The sequence below is a fragment of the Barbus barbus genome, assembly GCF_936440315.1.
Source record: "Barbus barbus genome assembly, chromosome: 26".
Taxonomy (NCBI): Eukaryota; Metazoa; Chordata; class Actinopteri; order Cypriniformes; family Cyprinidae; genus Barbus; species Barbus barbus.
In genome coordinates, this window is record NC_136754.1 from 8,144,001 (window position 1) to 8,168,985 (window position 24,985).

The 24,985-nt window shown below is 34.1% G+C and overlaps 2 protein-coding genes across 4 annotated transcripts; one reads left to right on the forward strand and one right to left on the reverse strand.

The window, feature by feature from the left end:
* The first annotated feature begins 11,838 nt into the window (after nucleotides 1-11,838).
* On the forward strand, nucleotides 11,839-14,447 carry LOC306846269 (uncharacterized protein). 3 transcript variants are annotated; one of them, XM_079379516.1, is made up of 5 exons: nucleotides 11,858-12,039; nucleotides 12,385-12,492; nucleotides 12,832-12,973; nucleotides 13,499-13,613; nucleotides 13,799-14,447. In XM_079379516.1, exons 1-5 carry the CDS (start codon nucleotides 11,964-11,966, stop codon nucleotides 13,934-13,936), a joined length of 579 nt encoding a protein of 192 aa, XP_079235642.1. In that variant the 5' UTR covers nucleotides 11,858-11,963; the 3' UTR covers nucleotides 13,937-14,447. The 3 variants fall into 3 exon arrangements, with proteins under 3 accessions (XP_079235643.1, XP_079235642.1, XP_079235644.1); XM_079379518.1 differs by having other exon boundaries at nucleotides 11,863-12,039; nucleotides 13,499-13,575; XM_079379517.1 differs by lacking the exon at nucleotides 12,385-12,492 and having other exon boundaries at nucleotides 11,839-12,039.
* On the reverse strand, nucleotides 13,872-16,201 carry ccl20l (C-C motif chemokine ligand 20-like). Its single transcript, XM_079379519.1, has 4 exons — nucleotides 16,045-16,201; nucleotides 15,789-15,906; nucleotides 14,593-14,670; nucleotides 13,872-14,400 (listed from the first exon to the last, which is right to left on the reverse strand). Exons 1-4 carry the CDS (start codon nucleotides 16,124-16,126, stop codon nucleotides 14,334-14,336), a joined length of 345 nt encoding a protein of 114 aa, XP_079235645.1. The 5' UTR covers nucleotides 16,127-16,201; the 3' UTR covers nucleotides 13,872-14,333.
* Nucleotides 16,202-24,985: the final 8,784 nt, after the last annotated feature.

Consider the following 24,985-nt stretch of genomic DNA (forward strand, 5'->3'; position numbering starts at 1 on the left):
TGCAAATTCTTGCGAACGACAAAATTGACTTATTTTTCTTAATGCAATGCTAAAAATATCTTCTCCGCACAGCTTTTCAATACAAGTCGTGGTTAAAAAGGCACTGCATACCAAAATGGTTCCATACAAATACAGATACAATCTAAATGCTTGTCTATTATTGGCACTGCCAAGTATTTAAACTTGTCCCCTTTTAAGCAAAGTAACCATTGTTAATTAATGGCTCATTCATGATGGCTGATGAAGTTGTTTCTGTTAATAAGGACTCTCCCCCTTTCTTCCATGTCGGCCCATCCAGCTGAAATGCCTCTGTGGCTTCAGAAGATCCTCTCCAATCCTGCTCCATTGATTTGGTTCCTGAGATGGGAAATTCTGTCTTGTTTTCAGTTTTTTGTGTTGTGTGTTCTCTTATGGCTAATTTAATAACAGTAGATGAAGTTGTTTCTGTTAATAAGGCCCCGGTCTCTTTCTCTTCCTTCCATGCCAGGCCACCCAACTGAAATGTCTCTGTGGTTTCAGAAGATCCTCTCCAATCCTGCTCCAGTGTATTGGTTCTTGGGATTTCTATTTTTTGTGTTGTGGGTCTTCTTATGTCTATTTTCTGTGAGTTCTCCGCTGGAAGAGTGCATATTGGTGTTGTAGAGCTGTAAATAAGCAAATGTACATATTAATTTTGGTATGAACATTTTAAAATATCTTTAGACTAAACAAATACTAAATGGTAAATTGCAATAGCGCAAATAGCATTTTCTTGAACTTTGCAGAAAATTTGAAATGGAAAACTGCTTTTTTTTCCCCTATTACATACAAGATCATTAATTCAAATAATTTCCATTCAAAGTTTTGTTTATCGCGTTACCTCTGAGCTGATGTTGTATTTGTGGTTGACATTGTCTTAGGAACCACTGTCACAGAATGATGAGTTCTATTGTTTGATACTTTTTGAAGTTTGTTCTTTGCATCCAGATACTTCATTGATTTTTTGGCCCATAGTGAGGAAGGTTTCGAGCAGATTACCTTCCCTTTGATTGTAAGAAATCTACAGATTGAGACAGAATGTTGCATATACACTGAACACACAGTCATAAATGCTTTCAATTACCAGAGAAGCGGAAATACCTATCCGTTCATCTATTTGAGATATAGACAGAGATCTGTGGAATTAATGATATTTTAATATTCTTATCTTTACCTGATGAGAATGGTGTAATCAATGAAGAATCAATTGTTTGTAGTAGTCCTCATTTGTCTGCTCAGTTATTAAAGGTCCCATATTGTACACCATTCTGGAGTTTTATTTTAGGTTTTGACGTCCTTCAGAATATATTTTTGCAGCTCTTCTCTCAGGAGCTCTGCTAAGAACAGGTTGATTTTGGCCTGTCTAATTAATATTCATGAGCCTATCTTTTGATTGGCCTGTTGTTTTCTGAGTGGCGCACGGCTAGGCCAACCACAGGTAACTAGTTAGGGAAGACGTCACAATTACATCACAGCGCTAGCTGGAAGCAAAACAAAGGGAAAACTGGAGGCGGCCCATTCAAACCAGCGCAGATTCGGCTACTTAAGGAGCTCAAAATATCATCTTGTTGTGATGTTGGGTGCCAGAATCGACGTAATACAGCCTCAAATTAGAAATTTGATCAAATACCTGCTGATACTGCCAGACAAAAAAACAACGACAGCTGTAGTTAAACACGATAAAACAAGTAGACTGGATAGAAACAATAGTCAAAAATGCTCATGTTGGCAGCACACGCTTCTTATCAGAAAAGGTTCAATAAAGTGTGGTCTTTTGTTGTTATGGCACGTCTGAAGATTTCTTGCATCTCACGACTAATGTTATGTCGTGTATGAAATGATGTCTGTGCACGTGTGTAAAACAACAAACTGACGATTTATATATATATAATCATTTCTAATTGTATATACATTGTTGTGGTTAATTGTGGCTGGAATAATAATGTAGCTGTAAAAATCGTTGCCTTCTGAAATTGAAATGTATTTACATCTTAATAATGGTTTCATTATCACCATCACCATCAGTAGCCAGCAATAAATCTGTATTTCTGCCAAACCTCTGGTGAGAAAGTGTATAACACACCTTGCACTGTGGTTGAGAAGATCTGAGACCATAGCAGCAGAACAGAAGAGAAACACAACATTTTCCCCTCAGTCAGACCAAAAAAGACGCTGTCTGTTCAAGCTCATCTTTAACTAATACCCATTAAGGAACCAAAGATGTTTCCGCACAGACACAGCTGCACACGTCATAGGCTAAATAATACTGGAGTAATACCAAACCAAAAAACTAACTAAAATACTGACAAGGGTAAAGACTCAACATCACAGAGTTCAAATGTCACAGAGGATGTAATTAGACAATGACAAGCCAAGATAGTTATTTAGTGGATGTGAAACAAAAAGTCAAACACTGATAATGCATATGTGAGTGACCTAGATGTGAGACAAATATTTAGTTTTTTAATTTTGAGTTTGAAAGGAGAACAAACACAATCAGTATTTCAAATATGTTAATAGCACCTTTACTACTGAGTCTGGCTGATGCATTTCCTGATTTTCTAGGTCATGGCAGCCTGCTCTTTTTCTCCAACCACAAACTAGGGGTCTGTATGTTGCAGTTGTCACTATAGGCAACATATCAGATCTTTGTGGCTGGATGTAAAGGTTAATGAAAAGGAGAAGCCTTTTTTTGTTTCGTCTTTGAATGTAGTACATCTGTTTATTTGAACATTTCAACCGTTAATCAGCTTTTAGTTTATTATTAGAATGTTTGATGTAATGCAAACCAAGAAATGTTACTTGTGTAAGGAGCAGTTAGGAAGAGCAGCCTCACAGAAAAAAACACCCAATCTAATAATAATTTTAGATAATATTCTATAACGATTTGGAGTTAATAGGGTTTCCAAACAGAATAATCTAAGTGAAAAGGGGAAGCCAAAAAAGGAAGATAGACATAAAAGCAAGTCAGGTAAATATTTTATTAATAATAATAGTTAAATAACAGAATGCAGCATCCTTTTGGATTATTATAGTTATTCACCAACTCTCATATCATGACTGTGCATATAAAAGACACAAGAAATGTGGGTTGATGTGGGGGTGAAAGTGGAAGTTTTTGTTTAAACCACATTTACCATCGTTTAACACTTCTTTTGAGGTCAAACTTGTGAACCAACAATTTAAAGCACATTTCAAACAACAATCTTCTTCTTCACAGAAGAAAGATATTTTTGAATGCAATATCCACTTGATATAGGTCTTGTAAGTAGAAACACAATGGCGACCCCTAGGTAGTGAAACTAGAAAGATTTTTATTTTTTTTTCTAGGTCGGAAGAGCCTGGTGGCCTGATTTGGTGTGCCGGAAACATTGTGTGCTGCTGAAAAAAAACTGTTGCATGAATTTATGTGAAGGTATGGGAGGCACATGGTCTCCAAAAAGACCAAACAGACTTCCATAATATGCTAAACAATATTTAAGAGTTATTAGTTAAGTCTAATTATTAGTTATACATAGATGTGACTTGTCAGAATCATAACATAAATTTAGGGGGGGGAAATGAAGCTATATCATTTATTTAAAAAAATATATATATATAAAAATAATACATAGACACACACACACACATATACATATACATATATGTATAGACCCTTTTAGGGCTGATGCCACAGTTACGTCAGAGCTGGAGGCAAAAACTGGAGGCGGCCCATTCGAACCAGTGCAGATTTGGCAACATAAAGAGCTGAAAATATCATCTTGTTGTGATGTTGGGTGCCCAAATCGATGTTGTAGAGGCTCCAATTTGAAATTTTAAGGCATACCTGATGCCTGCCAGATAAAAAAGCTAAAAAATGCTTACGTTTGCAGCGCACACTTATCAGAAAAGGTATTGTCTTTTGTTGTTATGGGCTCGTCTAAAGATTTCTTATGCATCTCACTATGTTGTGTATGAAATAATGTCTGTGTGCATGTGTATAAAACAACAAACTGACGATTTATATTAATCATATGTAATTGTATATTGTTGAGATTAATTGTGGCTGGAATAATAATGTAGCTGTAAAAATAGTTCCCAGCTGAAACTGAAATATATATATATATATATATATACATCTTCATGACTAGATAGACACAGTGAGTTTGTAATACAGGTTAGATGAGAGTCACTCAACCCGAGGGAATCCTCCCAGATCGTCCATCATTTGAGTAAAAGTGTGTGCATAAAAGGGTCTATATATATATGTATATTTTCTGTAGCTCAAATGGTAGAGCATGGCGCTAGCAACGCCAAGATCATGGGTTCGATTCCCAGGGAAAGCAAGAGCTGATAAAATGTAAAAACTGTAACTTGAATGCAATGTAAGTCGCTTTGGATAAAAGCGTCTGCTAAATGCATAAATGTAAATGTATATGTGACCCTGGACCACAAAACCAGTCATAATGGTCATTTCTTTTCGAAATTGAGATATATAAATCATATGAAAGCTGAAAATCTGGAATCTGAGGGTGCAAAAAAAAAAAAAAAATCTAAATATTGAGAAAATTGTCCAAATGAAGTTCTTAGCAATGCATATTACTAATCAAAAATTAAGTTTTTATATATTTACAGTAGGAAACTTGCAAACATATCTTCATGGAACATGATAATGATTTTTGGCATAAAAAAAAAATCTATAATTTTGACCCATACAATGTATATTTGGCTGTTGCTACAAATATACCCCAGCGACTTCAGACTGGTTTTGTGGTCCAGGGTCACATATATATATACATACACATATACATACATATATATATATATATATATATATATATATATATATATATATATATATATATATATATATATATATATATATATATATATATACACACACACACACACACACTGCACATAAAAGCCACATATGCATTGTGAACCAAAAAGCCATGATGTCATAGCATTTGTGGGTAACACAGAAATCTATTTAAATCCTAGATTTTCCGACAGAAGTCTACCATTTTCCCAATGAAGTCTAAAAAGGCAGACAGATAAAGTATCGCATCCTCTTATTTAATGAATGAATCTATGGCTTGTACTCAACAAGTGGAAGTGGTGCCTTGTGGTTTCCTTATTTCAAAGGGACCCGACGATCACATTGATGACATAGATATTAAAGACAGTGAGTGGTAAAAAAAAAATAGTAGAAAATACAATTAAAATAGTTATATGATCAATGATTAAGCTTGTGCATAAATTAATATTCAGATGTGTCAACCTCTTATACAGATAAAGAGATGATTTAGCTACAGTATATTAAAGCAATAAGCCACAAGAGACCATAAAACAACAATTTTACTATGGTATGGAATGTTTTACTGCCTTCTAAAATCAATATACTGTAAAACACAGTAGCTTATTGCTTTTATAAAATGCTGGCAATGGTAATATGATAAGAGAAGCCAATATACAATAAACAGGTCAGAATTCAGGGTCATACATATACACTTTATAAACTATATAAACAATTTTCATATGTACTAAAAATCTCCATGAGCAAGAAACAGCTGAAAAATATGCGCTTATAGTGAGCAAAGAAAAAATAATTTTAAATCTCAAGAAATTGTCTTTGCACAATGGGCTCAGATGAAGACATGACTTGATTTTGGATCATGTGAGGACTAGTATTAAGTGTAACATGAGTGACTGGAAATCTTGTGCAACTCATTAGTGGGTTTTTGTCTTCAGACAAATTATGTAACCATCAAGTGCAGAGCACAGAGAAGTTTGAAATGTAATATAAAGGACTCTTTAAGAAGAAAAAAATGCTTCCCATTTAAAATCTCAAACATAATATTTATAGCAATGCTACATATTAAATTTATTAAAACTAAAATCAGATTGAGGAAAAATGTGAGTCTTATTGCATTTGGTAGCAAAATACCAAATGCAATTATTTTAAAGTTTGATTGTTTTTTTTTTACTTTTTTTTCCTGATAGCTTAAAAAAACAATGAATGTATCGTTCACAGTTCACAACTTAAGTCAATTAGAATTTTGGGGCCACTGTTTTATCTCAGACTTAATACTGTGTTAATTTCATAAAGTTATGCACAGTACATTAGAAGTCAGCTGTGCACTATGGTATATATATATATATATATATATATATATATATGGTTGCTTAATATTATACATATATTTCATTCAAAATGTCTAAGCCAGTGGAAAGCCACTGCTTTTCATACACCTTCAATAACTCTTGACTTAGTTTATGGAGGTCAGAATGTAAAGTGCATGGGTGAACATCCCACCCAATACTGTCATGATTTGAGTGGTTCTTTCTTACTTGTTGAACATTGATGTGATACTGTAGTTCTCCTGGAGCCTTCACATCCTTCCTCCTTTCTGCTCTGATGCTGCCCTTTGGCAACAGGAAGCATCTTCTTGGATGTCCCTATCATGAGTCTAAAGAAATAAGTAAAAACATTTTAATAATTTGAATTTATTAATTGGTAAAACAAAAACCTATGGAGTGGTACATGTGGAAGAAAGCATAAAAAAAAGAAAAGCTGCAATCCAATATTAAATCTCTGATTGAGAGTCTTTCCTTTCATTCATTCCTTAAGCAGGGGATTGCATCATCAAATATCCGGAACAAAACCGCAGAGTTAGCGCAAATGCCAGAAATCGTTTAAAAAAAAAAAACAGCTTTTCCACCGAAAAATTTGACAAGACAGTTCCTCTTTTTGATGATATAAACAGGGCCGGTGTGAGCGAGGTGTCAGTGAGGATCTTTAATTTGCATTGACAGAAGATCCTGAAGAATCTCAAGAAGGACCTCAGCAAAGAACACAGCATGCAGCTCAACCAGAAGATGACAATGAGTCTTGCTGCCATTGCTGTCATTCTGTCAGTGATGATCATGGGGACAAGTACGTATCTACGATATTTTACCTTAATTCATGTGTGCTGTCTGACTTAAAGAAAAGCATTTAATCAAACTTCTCTGTTCATTAGCTGGACAAAGCAAGCCTGTTGAATGCTGCACATCTGTCTCCACCAAGGAAATCACGTTACCAATAACAGGATTCAGACTTCAGAAGAGTAATCCTCCTTGTATGAAAGCAGTCATGTAAGTATTCTCTTTTAGATAAATAATATCTGTTTTGTCTTGAGCCATCTATCCTTTTTCAAAAATATGTTGTTTCTAAATCTCTCTACCTTTCTTGACAAACAGTTTCTTCACATCTGAGGGTCCGAAATGCAGCCACTGGAAGCAGCGCTGGGTGAAGCAAAAAATCCGGGAGCTTCAAGGGTAAGCCTGAAAAATACAATGCAACAGTAATATTAAAAATAGCAACAAAGACTGTCGGATGAAATTGATTTTTCAATATAATCATGCTTTATTGTTCTTTTTTTCTTAGATGGGAGATGAACAGAACTGCCTCTACCTCATCCCCTTAAAACACTAAAGATGCTTACACTGATCATAAAAGGTTTTGCTGAAATGGTTAACTTTTTCAAATATGCTGTGTGTGCTGCATGTTATTTATTGTGATGTAACTTATAATTGTACAAAGAATAGATGTATTTATTCATCAAACATTTGGAATTTTACTAACAAAAGGCATTTATTTTACTGTATGTACTAGTTCGAATGCATATGTTCCTATCTGTTACAATCTAAATTTAAAGCTGAAGTTGAATTGTTCTCAAATAAAGGGCTAAATAAAACTGAAGTTGTGCTTGTCGTTACATTGAGTTATCAGGGTAAGCTCGACTCAAACTTGCATCGCCTCAAATAGGCTAAATAAATAATAAATAAATACAACAAGCAAGAAAATCCAACAAATGTAAACTAAGTTGAAGTGAAATTTGTATTCACGCATAAGATAACATGTCCCTGCTTGAGGTTTTGCAATGTCGAGTCTGATATTAAAAATTTGCACATTACAGACTCAGCATTACATGAAGTTAACCAGAGGTTTTGGTTGATATTTTGATGACATCTTCAGATTATACACAATACTGGAGTGGAACAGTTGTAAAATTAAGGCTTTCTCGTGTGTTTTATCAGGTTTAACTCTAGGTGGCAGCCCTCTCTAATAATAAAAGCTGTTATTCTCATCTAGTGACTACAAATCTGCTTTGTGCCTAGAATTCTCTTAATATATTAAGCTTAAATTGTCTCTCTTTCACTTTGATTCTTCTCCTATAAAACTCAGTAATGAGTCACTTAACCTCATCAGGATAACGGTTCTCCTCAGAGCATGTTGGACAGTGACACTCACCGGTATGCTAGCAATTTTCAGGAGTATCTTCAGATTATAACAATAACACAGCCTTGAAGGTCATCTCTACGCTAATGAACTGATGCAGAAATATCTAAAGCTATTTATTTCTTACTGACCTACTAAATTAACAGCATATCATTGATATGTAACCAGTGAGTTAAAAATATAGATTATATATTGATGTTTCTCACTAGCAGCTGTTGAACGATTAAAATGAAAACACTTATACCCAGACCACCTAAAAATGAGGATCAGAAAGACCCAGCAACTGGACATAATCTTTGATGCAGTAAACACTCTCCAACAGATGGGCTATAGTTCTGCGCTAAACTGCAGCATTATTAAGCTTCCTTTAAATGTGAAGATAACTTCAGACTTGAGTCTTGTGTAGTTATGTTAGCAATCTGAAAGTGACAGAGAAGGCCCTAATATGTTGTCATTCATTTCTATCTGTATTGTTATCTTCATAGTTTATAATCTCAGAATTTTATGAGATAAATTATGACATAAAATGAAAAATGTATGAGATAAAATGAAAAGGTTATGAGATAAGAAAAAAAAAATATTAAAAAGATAAAAGTGTGTGTGTGTGTGTGTGTGTAATTGTGTGAGTTTATATGTTAGGTAAGGATTAAAAATTATCATATTAGGATTTATATGAAGTGCACAAACCCAATGATTAAAAAAAAGATCAGTTCTAAATGAGTGGAAGAGAATATTCATCAGTAATTAATGGCAATCAGATGGATTATTAAAGCCAGATATCTGCAAAGCTGCATTTCATTCCAACCACTTTGAGGTGCTGTAATACTGAGTATATTTATTTATTTTCAGACTTGGAAAGACAATAAAATTAAAGTAGGCCTATTTCGACTTAAAATATGAAAACATATGAAATATGAAAACAAAAGGATAACTACAGTAAATATACAAGGATGCTTGTTAAGTTCACATATATAAAGACATATCATTTGTTCTTATCCGAGATGTTTGCTACTCACACCCTTTCCTCCTTGTTGCATTTATTGACTAATCATCTTGCAATATCCATGATTCATTGCCCTCAATTAAGTAAGGCTTTTCAGGTGACCAAAGTACATCCTCAAACTCTGTTTTCTGTGAAAAATGACTGCATCACTGACTGAGGGTCTTTCCTTCAATTGCACCATCAAATATCCGGAATAAAACCAATAAGTAAGCATAACTGAGGGAGAGTTTTTCTCCAGAAATTGTCATGACGACCTATGCAATTCTGAGAGATAGTTCCTCTTTTTGGTGATATAAACAGGGCCGGTGTAAGTGAGGTGTCAGTGCGCATCTCTAACTTTGCACTGACAGAAGATTCTGAAGACACAAGACCTCAGCAAATAACACAACATGCAGCTCAACCAGAAGATGATGATGAGTCTTGCTGTCATTATATCAGTGATGATCACGGGGACGAGTAAGTATCTTCAATATTTTGCTTCAGAATTTATCTGTGCTGTCTGACTTATTGAAACTTATTAAATCAAACTCTATTCATTAGATGGACAAGTCAAGACTACTGAATGCTGCACAACCGTCTCCACCAAGGAAATCACGTTACCTATAACATGATTCAAACTTCAGAAGAGTGATCCTCCTTGCGTTAATGCAGTCATGTAAGTAGGCCTATTCGCCACTAGATAATTAATGTCTGTTTTGTCTTTATACCATCACCCTTTTCAAAAATATGTCATTTCTAAATCTCTCTACTTTTCTTGGCAGTTTCTTCACAACTGAAGGTCCAAGATGCAGCTATTGGAAGGAGAGCTGGGTTAAGCAAAAAATCCAGGAGCTCAAAAAAATTCAACTTCATGTGTAAGTCGCTGATGAACATATACTGATGCAAGAGACATGACGTAAAATATTAGAAATAAAATTGACAACAGCAAGAATGGAAATGCCTATTTGTTCTCTTTTGCTCAGATGGGGGATGAAGATGAACAGCACTGACTCTACACCTCTCTCTTCAGCCTCTCCAGTCAACTCTACATTTGCTTAGACTGCAAAAATATATTTGATTCATTTCCAAAGTATATATCAGTTTTATTTATTGCAATGTAATTATGCTCAAATAAAGATGATGACCTAGTCTTTTCACTGGCATTCACTCCATTACTTGCTGGGTAAAATGCTAGACAAATATCCAATATAAATATTCTTAATATGATTTGTGATAGAGATATTGTAATATTATCTTGATTGGAGTTAATGAGGACTGGAAAGTGTAGATATAAATATTATTGTTTAGTCATAATGTGGTAAATGGGTGCTACAAATCAGCTTTGCCGAATAAACAGCATTTTAAAATGTATTAAAATAGAAAACAGTGCTTTAAAATTGAATTATTTCACAGTATTGTATTTTTGAACAAATAAATGTTGCATTAGAGAGCATAACGGACATTAATTAGTGTAAGAAATACAGTACGATTAGAAAATCAATTTAGAAATAGTGGGGAATTATGGGGTATAAGTAGTCTAAATATTTTTTTTTTTTTTCGAATTCACTGAATCCAAATGCATTTTCATTCATCAATAAGCATTAAACATCTTGCATTTTATTTTAATTATTTTTTATTATTATTTATACAGCCATTTCTAATATTAAAACAAAAGGCAAATGTCCAAGCCAAACTCATCAATAAGCGACACAAGCACCTCTATTGTTCTCTAACTAACAAATATATTAACCCTATCAAGAAATGCCATATACTGGTGCTATACTGGCACCTTTCTGTTGAACAGAGAACGACATGTGCTTTGTCTCACTTCTGCTATTTATATAAAACAAAAAAATAAATAAAAAATAAAAATAGTGGTGTGTGGCCAAGTATGGTGACCCATACTCGGAATTTGTACTCTGCATTTTAACCCATCCAAGTGTACACACCGTAGTGAACATACACCCGGAGCAGTGGGCAGCCAGTGCTGCGGCGCCTGGGGAGCAGTTGGGGGTTTGGTGCCTTTCTCAAGGGTCTCACCTCAGTCATGGTATTGAGGGTGGAGTGAGTGTTGGTTATTCACTCCCCCACCTACAATCCCTGCCAATGTTTCAGTTCATTTGAGTTCTGGGAGCTATTATATTAGGCCCTATGTGTATGATGATGTAGCTAGGTTATTTAATTTAGGATACTCATGATAAATCAGTATTAGTTTTATGTTAATTGTTCATTTAATTATTCATTCATTAATTTCAGTCACTGCTTTATCCTAAACGTTTTGTTTTGTGTGCTTTGTGTCATTTTAAGGGGATCCTAAATCGCGTATTACTTTTGTTTATCTATTTGGTAGTAGAAAGTAGGCTATTATAAATATTCAATTCACATGTGTTATGAAACACGAATGCATTTCTTACAACTAGATTTTTGTTTCTCCATTCGACCTGATTTCACACAGCCTTGCTTTCAATTTCTAGAGATGTATCTTCGTTAACGAGTCATTAGTTATTAACTTCACTCACTAATTTAACGTTGCGTGTAGGCTACAGTTCATCAGAGCACAGTCAAAGACGTCTCATTCTCGTCACGTGGTTGAAGCGCGCACGCAGTTACTCAGATGTAGGTTACACGTAGTTCGCTGTGGTTTCTTAAATCAAACAAACAACTAACATTTTGACAGATTGACCACAACAGCTGAGAATGGGGTCATTTATCGCATTTCCACTGGCGAAACAGCCTGATATATTCGATCTCTCCGATTCTGCGATTCTAGAGGGTCAGTGGCTGGAAATTTTGAATTAAGTTAACCGTTAATACTCAAGTATATGCTGTTGAGGAGACCGGAGTTTTTTTTTTTTTTCTTTTTTTTTTTCTTTTTTTACGGTTGTAAATATTTAGTTATCTTATACTTTAATTTAAGCTTGTGTTTGTTCACCTTAATGTGTTGTTTTCTTTTGTAAATCACAAGTAGCTAGGCCTAATTGATCATAATTAACAGTAGGCTACACCAGTTTAGTGTAAAGCTACTGTATAAGCTTACAAAACAGTACAGAAAGAGTATATTTATTTGGGATGTGACATTTGATGACACATGTTTATGTTAATCATCTGTGTATTACAGGTGACAAAGACGATGTTTATGCTGAATGTCATGCAATTAATGTGAAGTTCTGTGAAAGCATGCATAGGCAGAATATGCGCTCCAAAAAGGAAATGGCCATGTTTTATGGTACGAGTATATCAGAAACATAAGAAACATTTAGTAACGTTAATTTGCCTCACTGTAAAAAAAAAATTAGTCATCACAACTTAAAATGTAACTTTAGAATACGTTTCAAGTTAAAAAGTAAGTGTTTGTGCTTGACTTTAAAATATAAGTTTAGTTAACTTTAGTTTAATTAAGGTAGATATTTACGTTATCCCAACACCTTTTAAGCTGTTATAAATTGCAGCCCAAGCAGCATTTTATGTCTAATCTACTGTAAGTGTTCGTCGTAGGAACTGCATAATGTCGATCCACATGGTGGTGGTGATAATAACATCTTTCAAAAAATCACATGTATTTCAGAATATAGACGTCACTGGAGTGGAGTGGTTGAAAAACTGAAGGAGAAGTACCCCCAGTGGACATCTAAAGACATCTTGAACCTTAGATATCAGTTTGAGGTTTTTGTCAGAGATCAAGGCTATCTTCTTCACTATGTTACCTTGTAAGTGATAGATTCCCACCAATGCATTTTTCAAAGGTCAACCTAATCATGTATCTGTCAAATAAATCTCTAACAGCTGTGATTTCAGCTCTAGGTGGCAGCACTCTCTAATATCACAAGATGTAATTACTCACAAATCACTAATAGATCAGATTCAACCCGATCTCATGAAAGTGCGTATCAATAGGCTAGTACGCCAAATAAAAACGGTAACTCGTGGTACTGATACGCAAACATGGACTTTGGCGTGTATATGCTACGCGATGGGTAGGATTAGGGTTGTAGAGTAGATGTGTATCATAAGTAGGCCTATGCGAAAACTGCGTATTATATGTACGCCAAACACGTGCGTATCATATCAACGCCAAAGTCCATTTTTGCGTATCAATACCATGAGTTTTCATTTTTATTTGGTGTACTATTTATATGCATCTTCATGAGACCGGGCTCCCAGATTATATGAACACAGTAAATATTGATATTTTTTCACTCTCTTTTTTTTCTTTACCATCCCGTCATGGACAGCAATGAGATGCTTGACTTCTTTCAGGATGACACTTCTCCTGAGCAGCGCAGAGAGATGTTTGACACAGTAGACACTTGTCAGTACAACGCCATCAACTTTGAGGAGTATCTTCAGGTTATAATTGAAGCAATACCTTTGAGGACATTTTTTTCATTATGAATTTTTGCTGAATCCTTTAACTTGCAAGTCAGTTTATCTTGTTATAACTTACTAAGTGCAAATCAGAAGTTAGGAGAATATAGCTGTTGTTTGCTAGATGCTTGTTTCATAAATTTTCACTCACTTTCTCTTTCTTTTAGCTGATGAACAATATTAACATTGGGACACCTGTACCCAGGCCTCCGGGGATTGAAAACGACAGAGATGAGATTATGAATTTAGTCTCAGATTTATCAGAAGTTTACACCTTTTCACAGATATGCTATGGTTTGTTCTAAAGTACAGAGTGATCATTTTGTAAAGTAATGACTTAAACTATCTGTGTAATTCTTTTAACTATTCTCTCCCAACTGTCATTATCTTTTACAGTAAGTAGCATGCAAAGAAAATGACTTTTTCACTTTTAATGTTTTATTTATTTTCATTATTGCTGTTTAAAACAAATCTCTACAGCATCTGATACTGAATTATAGTTGTATGTGATACATAAAAGTAGAAAAATATAGTTATGTATAAAAATTTGTATTATTGTTAAGGATACATATTAAGAATAGTAATTAAAGCATGGTGTTTGAGGATAATCATCAGTAATTAATAGAATCTGCCTTAATATGTAAAAAAAAAATGTTTAAAGCCACATTATTTGCAGAAGCTTCATGGGCTTTTGGTGGTTGTCTAATGTTTCAGTCCAGCATTGGTGAGACGCTGATTTCCCTCTTCTGTCAGTTTCTCTATTTTGGACCTACAAAGAAAATATAAATTTAAGTCATTTGTTATTTTGGCCATCATAATAAAAAAAAGAAATCAATAAGAATTCCAGTTTGTCACATTATTTAGCACTTAGTGATAGTGAATGTTAGCTTGAATGTCGCCCTTGTTTGCCAAAAAAATCGAGGTGACTTGTTTTAAATGTCACACTCTTTGTTCTTCTTACCTCAGACGTGCAAGCGCTGCTCTCACCCACTGATCCTTAATGCTTGCACACACCTTCTTGTGGTTCTTGGTGAGAAAGCTTGAAGATAAAGTTCGTTTTAGAAAGCAATGATGGCAAACGTTCTTCTGAAGCCTGCTTATTGTGATTATTATTGGATGTTACGGGCTGTCTCTTCATTGGTATTAATATAGTCAGGACCAAAAGTCGGATTTAAATTAATTTTAATAATACTGATTATATAATACACACTGGCATTTAAAAGTATGGGGTAAGTAAGAAGAAATTAATTAGAAATTAAAACTTTTATTCAGCAAGGATGCATTCAATTGATCAAAATTAAACAATACAGTAAAAAAAATAAATGCTCTTATTTTGAACTCTCTGTTCATCAAAGAATCCTGAAAAAAAATATTTGAAAAAAACCCCCCTGAAAACTAGAATAATGTTTGATGAAATTTCAACTTTGCCATGACAAGAGTAAATTATATTTTAAAATTGTAATATTTAAATACAAAACGTATTTTAAATTGTAATAATATTTCACAATATTACTGTTTTTACTGTATTTAAAAAACCTAAGAGACCTAACGACCCGGACTATTTGAGCAGTAGTGTTATATATGTGTGTAATGTTTATTTAGTGTTTTGTTTTGCTTTTTTTCGTTGCATATTATATGCTCAACATAATAATTTGCGTTAAATAATGTTCAGAAATGAACATGAATTTTAGATTTTTTCCGTATTGTTTTTCCCATATTTGCTTTAATTCCCTTATTTGCTTTAAAAAAAACCTTAATGATCATAAAACTTGATGATCATGTTCTCCAGCAAGATTTGAAAATAATTCAAAGAGCATCGTTTGTTACAACAGCAGCAAGAACATCTGAATATATGTACAAATTCATTTGTATAAAATTTGTGACCTAGAAATAATAATTTCCATTACAGTTCTAATAGTATACTTTTTCATTTTTAAAATTATAATAGTTATTATTATTATTATATGAAGTCAGATTTTTTATGTGGTATCAGATATTTGTACCCCACTGTCTTGTTAATGCTGTGGGATTTTTGTATCGGCTGTGTGCCCTCATATTTAAATGTATGGTTAAATGTGTCTATTTTTGTGCAACCACATTGTGTGGGTAAATGTGTGAACCCTGACTCATTCCTGCGGTCAGGTTATAGTGACTCACATGATGGCGTCTATGCGACACACCTCGGTGGACTTCTGCTCCATGAAGCCCTTGATCACACCAAAGGGCAGAGGTTTTTGAGTGTATTTCACACAACAGGCATAGTTCAGCGGCCCATCTGACAACACAACATTTTTCTTACTATCATAGTCATAGACCCACAATACCCATTAAAACAATTTTGAAAATGTCAGCTAAATTCACAGCAATGACCAAAATAATGCAAAAAGCAGTAAGATCTCCAAAAGAAACTTACATGCTGCTGGTGTGTGAGGAAACAGGCTCAGAAGAACGCTGCTGATGAGAGTGATGGTGAACAGAGACATTATGCAGCGCATTTCAGTTAGTCAGAGATGTTTGCTATGGCAGTGTAGGGCCTTATATACTGGTGAGCGATAAGATCATTTGCAAATGTTCACAAATCAGATGCAGGCTTTAAAATGGGGACAGCAACCATGGAAAAAGAGGACAGGAAAACCAATATTGCCGATATTACAATGCTTACATAGCAAGCCCCAACCACAGATGTGGTGCAGATTGATCTAAGACTGTTTCTTCTCAGTATCTCGAGCAATTGCACACCTCCCATTATAGTATTTGTATACATTTTGCCTCAAGTATAACTGGCGTTGTTGTTAATGATGTAAATGAACATCCAGAATAACGTCCATGAAAGAAAACTCTAAAATATCAAAATGTAGCTCTATTCTTTGCTTCTTTGCAATGCTGTTCATGTCTTTGTACCTTTTATGACTAATATTTATAAGCTGGTGCATGTCATCACTTGTCATCTATTATGAATAATTTGTTCAGATATTTCAGATTAATTGCTTTATTTGATGGTATTACATGATTACAGGTATGATTTAGACAATTAGAGATTGTTGACACCAATTTGTGCCTTGTCTCAAGCTACCAAATATGTTTGTGGGGAAGTTGTTTAGTGCAGTGTGAGGATTAGCTAAACCTCTTCTTTACCGTGACCCATTTAGTGGTGAGAATGACGATTTTCCTCTCTGAGCAAAAGAACAAATTAACATGCACAGCTTCCGTGACCTAGAAAACATCTCAATACAGAAATCTAACCGTCAAGGGGGAGAGTAAATGTAAAGATCATATATTTAGTTAATCTAGCTAGTATGTGTGTATTTGAGTGAAACATGCTATTAATTAGATAAGAGGTTTAGTCAAGCGATTCTGCCTCAGGGTAAATTTCTATCTAAATGCTGCATATCTGATAAAATCGTGAGATATGGAATGTGTAAATATAGAAAACATCTCATGCAAGGTGCAAGCTGTCTGTTGTGAGGAAGTTCTATTTCTGTCGACTAATAAATCATTTATAAAGTATTTCCAGGAAATTGCAACCAGGATTAATATTCAAGCAACCCAGTGGCTTTTTTTTTGCTGTATTTTATCATATATTTCCTAACTATACTCTCAACAGCATGACAAAGCGATTTGCTTTGTTAGTATTCTTTATTTAGTGAGATGTTTTTATGGATGGATGGTGGTGGGTGGGTAGATGTGTAGACAGACAAACATACAGACATAGATGGGTAGGTGGATAGCAAAATGATTAGATGGGTAGATAAACGGTTATATTGGTAGATGGGAAGATAAATGGTTAGGTAGGTGGGTAGATGGGTAGACAGACAAACATACAGACATAGATGGGTAGGTGGATAGCAAAATGATTAGATGGGTAGATAAACGGTTATATTGGTAGATGGGAAGATAAATGGTTAGGTAGGTGGGTAGATGGGTAGACAGACAAACATACAGACATCAATGGCTGATTGGTAGATAGATGGTAGATAAACAATTATATGGGTAGATAAATGGTTAGGTAGGTGGGTAGATGGTAGACATACAGACATAGATGATGGATGGTTGGTGGATAGATGGTAGATAAATGTTGGGTAGACAAACAAACATACATTCACTTGATAAATGTGTGTGAAGATGATGTTGCTGTCCACTGAATGCTGAGGTGTGCTGCATTAGTCTATAAACTGATGCTGAGTAAACACATTCATTCCCTACTGTCTAAACAGCAGTCTGGCTCTCTCTGTACGTACAGCACAGCTAAATTAATCATCGCTGTGACACTTCGCTCTCCTTCTCAATATCTCTCCACTTTTCTCTTTTTATTGAGACCTTTCTTTCTGTCTCTGTCTCTGCTCTCCCCCGCACTCTGCTCTGCAACACACGTGAATCATATTGTACGCTGCTTCTCGTCTGTGCCAGAGAGAGTGGGACTTTCTGCTTGTGCACTTCAATCTTTTCACATGTTTGCTCTCAGTCTGAATAATTACCGTATGTGGGTAGTTGTAAGCTCCTCTCATTTTGATTCCTTTATAATGACCCAGTGGGAGGTTAACAAATTAATACCTCAAATGATGAATCTGGAGAGACAGATAGAGAGAGAAACCGATAGAAGACATGTCAAGTCACCAGCTCTCTCATTCATTGCCCTCAGATGATAAATATTTGATTCTGAGATTAAAATTCATGGGGTAAATGTTACACCTGGGTCCTCTGAAGCCTGAACACAGGCCAATAGATGACCAATCAAAGTGTGTACATTCAGGCTACACCTCGCGTATGTTAATTTGAAATGACTGTGAAATCACAGGGCACAATCACTGGTACATATTTGACCTAGTTTGACCTTGAAGTCAGAGGTGAGACAGCCATATATCTTGGCTGTTTATTTATTAAAGGCACATCTGCATCAGTTTATTTCACTCATCATATAACTTTGTGTGTGTGTATGTTTAGACATATGATTTGCATACATTTTTACATTTTGAAAGCTATATTTTTAAGCCAGTAAAACTAGATAATTCTGTTCTTGTTCAACTGAAACATTTTTTTTTTTATTTATTTTTATTTTTTGCTAGGTAAACTTACACTTTTCAGAAAAAGATAATAGTTCAAATCAATCAGAATAAATACTGAAATGGTTTGTCTCATTCTTTTAGAGTTTACATGTTCAAAAATTGTTCAAATTATTATTATTATTATTATTTTTATTGGGACATGGTAAAATAATAAAAGTCTATACAGTAGAAAAAAATAGATATTGTATTTTAGTAACATTTAAACACACATTCACAAATCATTTCTAGCTATATTATCTATAACTATGGTTGCCCAAATCATTCTTTATTATTTTATGACAGTTTTAAGTATTAATTATGAAATACTAAGTCAGTAATTTTAAACAAAAGCCTTAATTATGACATTTAAAGAAAACCTCAGAATGTGGTGACTTTGTCATAATTTCAATTTTATCTAAAACATATTAACTTTATATCTCTGTTTTGACTTGGGATATTATAATTTTAGCTTTTTAGTTTATCTGATTGATATGACTTAATTATAGCTTAATATATATTAAGTCATATAATATTATATAACTTTATATGTATATGTATATGTATATGTATATGTATGTATATATATATATATATATATATATATATATAGTTCTTTTTATAACCAACAATTTAAACCATTTACAGTTGCAATTTTAAATGTTAAGAAGAAATCAATTTAATATAAGGTGTTTTTCTTATAGTCTCATTCTTAACTCCAGATACAGTCACTTTATTGTTTTTTTTTTTTTTTTTTTTTTATGTCTATATTTCCCTTCAGGGGGCGCCAGAGGATATGGAGATGAGTTTTTTTTTTTTTTCTTGTCTCGCTATGAATTAAGATTGAGAATTAAGATTGTTTTTAGAAAAAGTTCAGTGTTCTACTTACTTGGACCATTTTTACCAGGCTGAATAAAGCTGTTTTAGGCATTACCTGGTGGCATTTGTTCAGTTTTGTAATCTCCTGAAAAATGCTTTTAACATTAAAATCACCTCAAAGGCATTGGCCAATAAACTGTCTGCTTAAGTAGAAGATTTGTCACAGAGGACAGACAGAGTGGACACAGAGACATCAATCTGAGGATGAATATCACAGCTGGCATAACGCTGTCAGTGACACAACATATACCTCCTCCTCTCCCTTAAATTTGGGCCACGCTCCAACTTTAAAGTAATCAAATATTTCTCATTCTAGGGGAGATTTTTGTAGTTTGTGATAAATTCTGTCCAATAAAGCCAACGAGATGACAGCTACGAAGGATGTAAAGGACACAGAAAATAATGAATGATTATTTAAGGCCCCACTTCCTGCAGAGAGGGCCCTGTGCCAGAGACAGCACAGTTCTAACTCTATAAAAGTGTCAGTGTAAAAGTTTTGGAGTCCTTTGCAGTCCTGCATTTGCAATGAATATAAGAGACTCAAGAGTGAGCAGGTTTGTGTACTGTATCTGAATTGGAACTAACAGGCCCTGTCCCAAATGACAAACTTGTTGTATATGAGACCATAGGGTGTCCCATTTGTCATTTTAGGTTTCATAAGGGCACTCATGAGTTTCCGCCTACCTTTTTGCAGCTGCTGTGTTTTCTGCACTTTTCTGATGCAGACTACAAAGTGACAGTCTGTGTTTTACAATTACGTCACATTTTTTAACAGCCGTTCATTTCCTTCTGATTTTACAGTTTGATAATCATATTTAGGGATATGAATGGCGTTAAAGGGATAGTTCACCCAAAAAATAGAGAACATTTTTAAATTATTTACTCACCCTCATGTCATTCCAAACCTCCTTGACTTACTTTTTTCATTTCATTTCACTTACTTACTTTTTTTCATTTGATTTTGTCTTCTCCATACAATGAAAGTTATAAATAATCATAATTGTGTTGTAAAAAGGATTTCATAATTTAAATTTGTCATTACTTTTACGTATTTTCTGACTTAATATCTCATAATTTTGACTCTTTTTTTCTCACATGGCAGAAGTGGGTTTCCAGTATAACAAAAAAGGTATGGATTAAGTACATAAAGGTGTCCCATAGTTTGAAAGTCGTAAGTCATTCTAAAAATATGACTTTTTCTCATTAACTAAACTTTTTTATGACTTAGCATCCCATAATTTCTATATTTTACCTCATAATTATAACTTATTTAAGAAATACTAAAGCATGAGACACGAGTCCTTTTTACATTTAAGTTTTACATTTACACTTAAGTTCTCAGAACGGGATGGATAAACTTCTATATGGTGAACAGAAACTACAACAAATGTAATTTCTGCATTCCTATTTGCTCTATTAGCAAAAGAAGATAATACGCAATAGCAAATTTAGGACTTTAGGAAAAGAGAGAGAGAAAAAAATGAATGGACAAAGATTTTTTCAAACGACCTTTGTGACCTGGGTGAGTAAATGATGACAGATTCGTCATTTTTGGATGAACTATCCATTTAAATTTCCATACATCATGACAATAATGAATCCCTTGGAATTCTAATGAAGGACATACACACACACTCTCTATGTGTTGCTGCTACTGTAGAGTTGCTTATGCAAACACTTTAGCGCTGTGTGCAGCATGCTAACATTTGCTCAACACTGTCCTCCTGTGCAACAGAAAACAAACACACACTGCTGGCCCAGAGGACGGGCCAGAGCACCACAATAAATCAAAGTGCCAGCTCCAACACACACGCACAGACACACACAATCTGTAGGCAGAATGCATCTTGACAAGAGGCTTCTCGGTGCAGGTGCTTTGTGTTTTGGTGTCAGGAGCAGAGGAGTAACACAGATTACAGATGGATTTATGACAGGGTTTAGGCAGGGATTAGGGCACCTCAGACCTAGATGATTGCACAGCTTATCATGTCATGGAACGAAGCTGCGTGGGGCGGGTTAGACAAAGAGAGAGGCAGAAATACTAGAGTAAATACCGTATGAACTATGATTTTGATCATTGTTTTGCTAGTATATAGTACACACACTCACAACAACATTTACGCAAGCGTTTTTTAGCAGTGGGAGGAGTGACGGAGGAGGAAGATGGTGCTTCTGATGAATGGGGTATTTTGTCCAAAGAGTTAGAAACATGAGCAGTGGTTTGGGAGATGGTCAGAAAGGCCAAAAATGATGTGATTGTATATTATCCTCCTCCAAATGTGTGTGTTGATGTTAATGCCCTTCATTTTCACATCACTGGTGTGTCTTTGTGGGCAATTATGAAATCCATAAACTAGATATATGCTGAGAGGTCATTTACATATTTCTTTGGCTATCTTGGTGTTTTATTGCTTGAAGCTCTCAGCACTATGCGCTATGACTTTATGTTGGAGTGAATTACAACTTTATATTAACCCACAGGAGCATTTCCCATGGATGGGGTCTGGTGGTATTTTTTGGGCTTTCCTCACAATTTCTTATTTTGATTTTGGGTGAAATCTGCTGAATTTTGCAGGATGGATTTAAAAAGGGATATTAGAGGACAGATTTACAAAAAATTAAGTTACGATTGCCTTAAATCTGTTTTAAATCCCAGACAATTTTTCATGAATGTGAGTCATTTTAAATATTAAGCATTGCAACACTTACATATACACAATACGTTTTGTACATACTCTACCAGTTGAAAGTTTGGAATAATTAATTATTATTATTTATTGTTTCATGTTTTTGAAAAAAGTCCAAAAAACAATCAAAAATAGTTTTCAATGTCGATAATAAGAATCAAATCAGCATAGAATGGTTTCTGAAGGATCATGTGACACTGAAGACTGAAGTAAGGCCTTCTGAAAATTCAGCTTTGCCATCATAGGAATAAATGACATTTTAAAATATATTAAAATAGAAAACGGCTATTTTAAATTGTAATAATATTTTACAATATTACTGTTCTTTATTTTTTCATAAAATAAATTCAACCTTGGTGAGCATATGACTTATTTCAAAAACAAAAAAAGTGTATTACTACTCATATTTTACTTATAATATAGAGGAAAAATTCAAATGTTGAGGGAACAATTTGGCAATACTTTTGCATATACTTTATCCTAAAACTGTACAATTATTTTTAAGAAAGTGTATGTAAGAATTCTTTCTTTTTTATGTCCTTAAGAAAAATGTTTTAAAATAATAATTAAAAAAAAAGTAAGTATAGGGAATACAAAATATTGTTAACGTTTTCTATAAGTAGTGATAGCAATTTTACTCTTTATTACTTTTATTACTTTTATTTATTAGAATGTTACATCTGTCCCCAGGGCCATAGATCTATAGAGGTTTTATTATTATTTTTTATTTTTATTTTTTTGTATCCTACTTACTACTTGTCTACTTGACAAATAAGTAAATAAATGAACATGAAATATTGATTTGAGTTCAAAGTTAAATTTATTGTATTAGAGTATATTATCAGAAGAGGACCTGGAGTGATACATGATAGTAAAACATTGTAAAAGATCAAATTTAAAGTTTAGTAATCATTAAAGAAAAACCATACAAAATTGGTCAATCAAGCAAGTAAGAAGCCATATCATTGAATATATTAACATGCAATGTACAAGTGTGTGAATGACAGGCGCTTGAAATCTGCAGAGTTTTCTGAAGGCCTCCACATAAGGAGGATATACCACATTACAGTAAGTTTTCCCCCTCCAGAATACATGCTGGAAACTTCTGAGGGTCCTGTCACTCTGTGAGAGTCCATGGGTGTTTGTCATTGTGTGTGTATGGCAAAGAAACAAAAAGTGCATGCTAAGTGAGCGACACACAGCAGGAATTCCACAGCTAACTGTCACTTCCTCCCCCTTCTGCTCAGAGTGTGGGCGGCAGCTCGAGATCTGTGTGTATGTGAGTCCGCGCTCGGGTTGTTGTGTGTCTGTATGTGTGTGTGTGTGTGTGTGTGTGTGTGTGTGTGTTTGGATGTAGTGCTTATGTATGCAGGAAAGCTGTTTTGTTTGTGTATAAAAGACCATGACAGAATGTATATTCTTTGATGCCACTCGATCATGAGTGTGTGTCACTGAATCTGAGAGAAAGAGACAGTCAGAGAGCCCTTTATAAATAGAGGATGTCTCTCTGGTGTGTTCGCAAGCTGAAGTGTGTTTATAAGCTCTTTGAAAACCAGCGCATTAGCAAGCTGTGCTGGGTTGAATGTCACAAAAACATGTCCAGGTTGTATTTCTGCATAAAATCAAAGAGGGAAAAAACTACAAATGGTATTTTCATAAAGTAAAATGATTTATTTATTTATATATAAAAAGGATGAAGGTCCAAAAAAAAAAAATATATATATATATATATATATATATATATAAATAAATGTATATATATTTACTGGATATATATCTGCAGTAAATATATATACATTTATTTAATTACGAAAAAGGATGATGGTGTACACACAAAAGAACAAACATAAAGAAATAAAGAAATAACGTTAATATTTGTATTTAAGCTTATTAAATTACAATTTATGCGTTTCAGATCAACACTTTTAGTTTTTTGTCAGTTCCATCCAAAAACTAATAAATAAATAATAAATCACTTTAGTATTTGGATTTATACTTATATTCCACTGCTTGTGCATTTTAGTTCAACACTTTTCTTAGTTTGTCAATGCCACACCAAGAAAGCACTGCAATAAGAATATTTATGTTTTTATCCCCAGTGAAATTTAATATTGAGTATAAAGCCAAAATACTACAGCCAAATACATATTCTCTATTTTTGCATCACAGCCATGTGAAATGCAGATAAAATTGTCATTCAAATCTCAATAAAATAAAATAAAAGAAGAAGAAGAACAAAATAACAAAAATGAAGCCTATGTTAAGGATCATTATTATAAAGATAAATTAATTTGATAATTAATAACTGAAAATAAATTTTGTATTCATTTAATTTTTGAGGTGTCCCAGACATGTTTTAGCCAATGTTTGCCCTCCTAAAAGTGTGCTGTTGCTAAACCTGCGAGACAGTAAACCCCTTCCACACAGGGACAGGAAATGACATTGAGGTGGTGTAGTTGCCATGCAATTTGTCTGTTTGTCAGTAGGTCATCCTCTGAAAAAGCACCAAGCCATAAACCCTAAACCTTAATGATATGCTTTATGGTACATGGATGGACTGCACAGTAGCCTGATGCTGATTACCCAAGATTACGCAGGGTTTTAATAGGGATTGTAATCTGCTCGTAACTCATGTTTGCTCAGCGCAGATGTGCAGCCATTGTCATGAACGACGACAGAGCTAAGAGACCACTCTATATTCAAGAGCGCATGACAATCATCTTAAATTAAATGAGAGATTACAGTGAAT